The sequence below is a fragment of the Stylophora pistillata genome, chromosome 8 (assembly GCF_964205215.1).
Source record: "Stylophora pistillata chromosome 8, jaStyPist1.2, whole genome shotgun sequence".
NCBI classification, from domain to species: Eukaryota; Metazoa; Cnidaria; class Anthozoa; order Scleractinia; family Pocilloporidae; genus Stylophora; species Stylophora pistillata.
The window spans coordinates 3,644,813-3,652,400 of NC_142526.1; the positions used below are offsets into that span (position 1 = coordinate 3,644,813).

A 7,588-nucleotide genomic window follows, 5' to 3' on the forward strand; every position below is an offset into this window, starting at 1 on the left:
TACCGCCGAGACGTACTAGGCAATTACGCAGCAGGGGCCATGATTATATATTACTTAGAGTTCGCACTTCACGTTTTAAATCCACTTTTGTAAATAGATGTCTTTTTAGCACTGTCTGCCATTAATAGTTAGTTGTACTTTCTATCTTAAACTGTTTTATATATCATTCTTTGTAAATAATGACACGGTTGATGCATTATTGCTTTCAATAAAGACTATTATTATTATTATTATTATTATTATTATTATTATGATACTCGAGACGTGATGTCTTATTCTGCAAGTAGTTCAAGTTATTCAAACACATTCCTAGCCTCGGCACCTGCTATTTCTTTGAAATATTTAATTACCCTGTTTTTGAGCAAAGGGCAAATATTCGCTATTATCGGTTTAATTGTTTTCCGAGAGTTTCTTTCTTCGAATCATTTAGACCACAAACAAGTTCGACCTATCTAAAATGATTACGTACCATTCGAGTAGCTAGAAGTGAAGTTGCAAAGGGAGATGGATAAAGAAATGTGAAAAGTAAGCACCAAAACAATACTGTCAAATAATATAAAATTGATGATAATTCAATCAGACTACGAGACAACAACGTAATCTGCACTTGATTCCAAATATCACCATCTCAACATGCCAAAGATATGCACCGTTGAAAGAGCTAAATGGGGTTCAACGTTTGGTCCAAAACGGCAAGCTTATTGCCTTTTGAGCATCACAGAAAGCACGAGCCAGATGCTAGCTTTCCATTGTCTATATACAGCGCTCCTGGGAGAAATGTCCTAAAATAGCACTAAGAATAGGCCAGTTGTATTTCGAATACCCCACGGTATCTTAGGGCAACTGACGCTGTTACCCATTACAGGAAGAACCAGTTGAATGGGGAAAGGCTGACCTGGAATTTCAATTGAGTCTTGTAGATTCGTAAATTTTAAAATAACTTTATTAATCACTTTGTCATTTAAATTCATCATAGGTTGGGTTAAGCATCGGTTTTTCAGTTCTTCACTGGTGAATTCTAATGATATAAACCAAAATGAAAAGAAGGATAATTTCTTGGGCAGCATGAAACTCTGCATGGTAATTAAAGGCCTTGTAATATAACTCATAACCCCGCAGCCCTTCATTTCTACCGATTCACTGAATTTCAGATGTACTTTTTTCCACACCAACTCGCGTCATTTCACAATCAGAGAAGCTCGTGAACTGCTAATAAATTTTCGTAAGGGTTCCACTGTTGTTTCCTGCTGAACGGAAGCTTGTTTTAAGGGTAGTTGCTATGAAAACAACAATATCATCTAAGGAGACTGAGGGCTACAGAAATATAGACGGATCTATTAGAATATAAAAATTGTACATGTTTACATTAAATAACAACAGGTGAAAAAAATATCACACTTAAACGACCAATATTAAACTTGATATCTGTACAAGAGATTCGACTTTTAATTATCAGTTAAATCCTATCCCTTTTCTCCGACGTCTCTTCATCTTCCTGCCTTTTACTTTAACTGGGAAGGTGTTGTACAAAGAAAATGAAAATTTTCCAAAGTTACGGCGAGACAAGTACTATTCACCCATAAAGTAAGAATGGGAAAATATAACCACAGCGAAGAATTCATTCGCCGCGAGGCTGGAAAACAGGAGACCAATATCCCGCAAGTGTGGCAGTGTAACTGGTTCAAGTGCGAATTGAAACGAGGTTTTCTTTAGTCTATGGTTTTTTGACGATTAATAGACTCCGAAGATAATTAGATCTTTCTTTTCTTGCTAAGTAGAAGCCTTTTGAAATTTTCGCAAGAACTTAACGTCTAAGTCATATTTTCTGCTTGATTTAAGATTGTTCAGAGCGCGCTTTGAATGAAGAAGGATTAAACTTTGTTTCAACTACCGGCCCTTAAAGTCTAGGACAAAAGTCATCTAATGCATTGCTGAAATTACTGAGACCTAGGACCGGGTCAGCTAGTTCTCTTTATGGTGCAGATTCTGCAAACATTTTAAAGTGCACGTAAAGGAAAATTGGGTGTGAGATTCTTTTGAACGCGACTTCAAGTCCAAGGTAACATTGATTTCAAATAATTTTAAGCATGAAGACTACTTTCGGTACAGGCAAAGACTATTTGTGATTCTACAATGGAGTTGAGTGGTGTAGGATTCTCAGATAACATCTCGGAAAGTAAATGGAAAAAGATTAGTGATAAAGTACGTAAGTAGGTAACATTAAACAGCTGCTTTTGATTACTCTTACAGAGAGTTTCGGACCACCTTCAGTCTTTCTTTTACAATGAGGCAATTTAAATCAAGATTACTAAAACAAGTAGATCTATTATGTCTATCAGGATTTCTGAAGACTACTTGCAAATTGTTAATGAATTATGCCATATGACCCATTAGTGATTGGTCATGGCGTTACATCTAATTTGTTACGACTATAATCCAAGTTTTTATGTTTTTAGTTTTGTTTACACCAAGGCCATGCCATAACACTCTAGTTTTCCTAGTGTGTGGAACCCTTCTTCATTTAGGTGAGCATCTCCTGTGTCTCCAAACCGTAGCTGTACGACAGGAAGGTGGGACTTGTTTGTAAGAAAACCGCTGTCTTCCCGCCACACTCCATCATTCTTATCACAGTTACACTTCAGCTGCCAATTGTGACTGGGGCACGATCTAGATACACCACATGCGCAGCCACCAGTTGCTATATTTGCTCCCCCTCAGTATGTCATGTTCTCGCCGTCGCGCGAAACCCACCATGAGAATCCAGATCCTAGTAATCTGGCGTGCAAACACTCGTATTTGATGAACTGTTGACAGTTATCAGAGGCTTCTGTCAGAACTTTTAATTGGGATATGCTGGCAGAGATGTAATGTACATCCAAGTAATATTCACCAGGCTTGTCAAATCCTTTTACTTGGGTTCTGCTCTCGCTGTCGTGACCTACAACTGTTATTCCAACGCCTTCTTTATCAGTCATGTTACAGTAAACAGGAAATGGATCCTCGCCAAGAGCACCGTCAGGATCGATGAAATAATCCCCACTGACGTCACTGATGTTTGCCTTCACAGAGGTGCAAGTCTTAGGATAGTCAGTGACATAAACGACGACACTCGTTTGAATTGAGCTAAATGCATTAGTCGCTTTGCAAGTGTAGACACCACCGTGAGAGAAGCTAGCAGATGAAACTATCAAAGCATTCGAGGAGTCAACAGCCGCCCCTGTCGGTAGGGACAAAGTACCATCATACATCCACAAAATCGTTGGCGTCAGGTCACTTGAAGCAGAGCAAGGCAGAATGAGAGCTTCATAAGCCTTCACTGTCACACTCGGCGGGGGTTTGATGACGAATTTGAGAGCTGAATAGATTCGAAGGTGAACTGAAGATGATTTGGTACCGCAGAGGTTTGTCGCAGTACACACGTAGGAGCCGTTGTCTTGTGTACTGATATTTAGTACGGTGAGATTTCCTTCATTAACGATGCCTCTCGCGTTGGAAATAATCCCATCTGACTTGTTCCATGCGATCCTATCTGGCTTAGGATTAGCTGTCACGTTACACATTACAGTAACATTCCTGCCCTCCACAGTTTCAATCATGTCGGGAACAACTCGCACCAAAGGTGGTCCGAGAACACCTAGATGATAATGTGAAACGCGAGGAATGTAAATAGTCTGATTGTTACATCGATTAATGGCATGTTTCATTTTATTCAAGATCTGGCAATAAACGCCGCTCCAAAGGCAAAGGTGGTTAAACAGCCGGAACTCCACTTTAAATTTCACCATTTACCGATCGATTTATTTCATGACAAACCTCGTTAACAATTCTAACGAAAGCAAGAGGCCAAGAGAGGTCCTTCGCAGGAATTCCCTTTTTCGGTGATTTTTGACCTCAGAGAAAATTGATGTTGTGTAAATGACCCGGCCAGCCCCTCCTCGCTCCTGCCCTCCATTCTCCTCATTATTATCCTAAATATTACAAACTGACTTATATTCGAACAACCTCCAACTTTAATGAATTCGTCAAGAGGGAGCAGCATGAGCCAGTTTAATGATAACAACAATGTTCACATAATGCTCGACTTTAAAAGTATTTTCAGACGCGGATGAGTTCAAACAGTGAATTACACCAATTACCGATCAATTTATTTAATAGCCAAACTCATTAGCAATTCTAGCGTGAGCAAGAGGCCAAAAGAGCTCCTTCACAGGAATTCCCTTTTTCTGGTCATTTCTGACCTTAAGAAAAACTTCATGTTGTGTAGATGACCCAGCCAACTCCTGTCCCTCCCCCCCCCCCGCCCTCTGTTCTCCTACTGATATCTGAGACATTACACATTGACTCTAAATTAAACAATCTCCAACCTTAATCGTCGAGAGGGAGCTGCATGAGTCATTCTAATGATAACGACAATGTTCACAGAAAACGTGACTTTAAAAATATTTTCAAATACGGTGACATCTGCGTAGGGAAACTAAAAAGGAGACTTCTGGTCAATTTCAGCTAAGTTTTTATGGATAGTCGTAACCGACTACCCCATGCCTGTATTGACATGGAAAACTAGCTATTGACAATTAGGTTTAGAAACCAGTGACAGTTACACAGAATAATTAAATTTTCACACTAAGCAAACATTTCGAATCCGTTTTCTGTTGTACAAACCTTCGTGAAATAAAAAAAAAAACTGTTCCAATAAAACACGTTTATGTACTGCGGCGCGAAAGTTAGTTTCCACTAAATCCGATACTCAAGAAAAATAGCTTGACTGACATATCCCGGCCAACGCACTAAAAAAATTCTCTCTATGTCCCCTTATAGTGATTTGGTGTACATAAACAAAAATAAAATCGATCAACTCAACATACCTTCCTTGCAGAATTTGAGAGCTGCATAGACACGAAGATGAGCAGAAGATGATTTGGTTCCCCAGGGGTTTGTTGCAGTACACACGTAGGAGCCGTTATCTTGGGTTGTGATATTCGATATGGTGAGATTTCCTTTAATAATGATGCTCCTAGCGCTAGAAAGAATTCCATCAGACTTTTTCCATATGATCCTATCTGGTTTAGGATTAGCTGTCACGTTACACATCAAAGTAACATTCGTACCCTCCACAGTTTCAATTATTTTGGGAACAACCTGCACCAAAGGCGGTCCTAAAACACCAAAAAACGTTAAGCTTTGTTTCAGGCCTTCTTCGGTTTTGAGAGTAACCGCCGTCCGGCCCAATGCGAAGATGATTATGCAGTCAGCTCCAAGTTACGTTAGACCAGTTAATTTACCCGATCATCCAAGCAGTTTAAGACCTCCAAAACAATTATATAATATAGCTGTCCCCCATCCCCCCGCCCGTTCCCCATTTTCCTTCTGATACTTCAAACACTTCTCATTAACTTGCATTCGAACGACCTCCAACACTAACGAATTTTCAAAAAGAGAAGCACGGTTGCTGTTAATGATAACACCAATGTGCCCCAGAATTAAGCTTAGCTTTTAATGTACTCTCAAACATACATACATGCAACCAATGCAATTCAACATACCTTCAGAGCATTTTTCTCCCATAAGTCCATTTGCACAAACACAACGATAGCCTTTACTTGTGAAGCCAGTTTGGCATCGCTTGCTTGATGGACAAAGGGCACTGGAACAGCGATTCTGTAACGAAATAGATATCTTTATAGAATCTATTTATGTAGTACCGAGCTCATTCCCCGCTTCTAACTATCCAGTTATACTGATCCACCCATCCATTAATTTATCAGTTCATGTGAGCATGCATGCATGCATGCATGCAAACATTCATCCATTCATGCATGCTATGCATCCTCGTATCCATCTACAGGAAAGAAAATTTGAAAGTGTGCATCTCTTTACCAGACAATGTGAAAAGTAACTAATTTCATATTTTTTTATGGAATTAAAAGCGAAGATAAGTCAACTCACCTTAAATGATTTGTAAACGGACCCTTCTTTGTACCTAAAATCCTTAGGATTGGTTTCATAGTCTGAATCACTTAGTTCACATAAATATTTTCCATTCCGTTGTGGTTTTAGATTGTATGAAATACAGTCAGCTTCTATGAAACAGTTAACTTCACACGCACTAGCTGTCTCAATATCCATCATCTTAAAAACATGCTTCTCGAGGAAGAAGTCCTGAACTGTGGGTTTCATGTGTACTTGTCGACAATTTTCTGAAAAAATGATAGAATTAAGTTGTATTTTGTGTATCTAAACGAGCCACCAAGCTCACATGAACCTAGTTCATCTATTCATACTTCAAATCGTTCGTTTTGAAGAGCTGATATTTTCCACATTTAATTGCATGAAGCTTCTAAACCTCTACTTTCATATTGATACTTTTGTCGATAAAGAGTTGACATTACCACATTTGATTCGGTAAAGCTTCTAAACCTCTACTTTCATACTGATAATTTTGTCGATAATGGTGCGCACTTTGGCAGGAAACATCGTTGCAGTAATTTAACTTTACGAAATGAAAAAGCTTTAACGTGAAAGGATTGTGTCGCTAGATATTTATGGACACAGATTGTAGACATAACATTATTCGAACCAAGCCTAACGTAACTGAGTATTTATGATGAAGTATCTGGGTATCTCATAGATATAACAAATTGAAGATTTTAATAAGTTGGCTTAACAACTCACCTTGCTCTTTACCGTTGCAAATGCCAACCAGAAATGAAACTAGTAATAATTCTGACGATTTCATCTCCAACATGGGAGTTTGCTCTCTTTGTTACCTTCCAAGAAAAGTAGCGAATGAAATGGTATCGTCAGTCTTTCCGTTAAGAATACGGCTAATTACCGTTGTTTCGGTTTTGCGCAAAGATAGCTAAGTTTAAATCTTTAATGAACATAGTATTGGAAAAACAATAGGGGATGACATAGCAGTTGTTGCCAATTAAATACTGCAAAAACGGTGAAGCTGGATGAAAGAGTTTGCATATGATAAATTTTCTTTTTCATCTAATGATGGACTTCTTTATTTAGTGGTCTTCTCTTTGTGGATCTTTACAATTAAAATTGTTTCCCCTTCAGGCAATTTAAAGAAAAAAAATTAGAGTTTGTTCCTGCCTCTGAACACTTAGCAGGTGCCTTATTGATGACAAGTTGAGAACAGATGACAACTTCAACGTAATTAACAGCAGTTCCTCTTTAGAACCTGTATAACAAAAGTTATACAGGTTCTAAAGATAAGAGAACAATATTATTTACCTCCACTTTATGAGGAATATTATTTTTCTGAAAAAGCAGGAAGTTGCGCCACTGAACCATTATCAGGACTCGAAATAATTAATTACGTCAAACTGTTTGCCAAAGAGAAGCTGATTATCATTTCTTACGCGATGCGTAAATTGATATTTTTGAGCAGAATTTCAGTGAACATGCCTGCCTATTTAATGTTTTCTGTGTTGATATCTATGACGATACTTATATTTTACCACATCGAGCTAGATACGGTCACTTCTTTCGTTTAGGATTACATCTATTTCGATGAAAATTGTGATATTTCACCTTTCGGTTGACGGAATTTATAGTTTGCATCCATAGAAAGTTACTC

General features: G+C 38.3%; 1 protein-coding gene across 1 annotated transcript; it reads right to left on the reverse strand.

Moving 5' to 3' along the window:
• Nucleotides 1-921: 921 nt before the first annotated feature.
• Nucleotides 922-7,160, reverse strand: LOC148724472 (protein sax-3-like). The gene is made up of 5 exons (XM_088730941.1): nt 6,673-7,160; nt 5,947-6,197; nt 5,544-5,658; nt 4,866-5,156; nt 922-3,634 (listed from the first exon to the last, which is right to left on the reverse strand). Exons 1-5 carry the CDS (start codon nt 6,743-6,745, stop codon nt 2,715-2,717), a joined length of 1,650 nt encoding a protein of 549 aa, XP_088587067.1. The 5' UTR covers nt 6,746-7,160; the 3' UTR covers nt 922-2,714.
• Between the last annotated feature and the right edge of the window lie 428 nt (nt 7,161-7,588).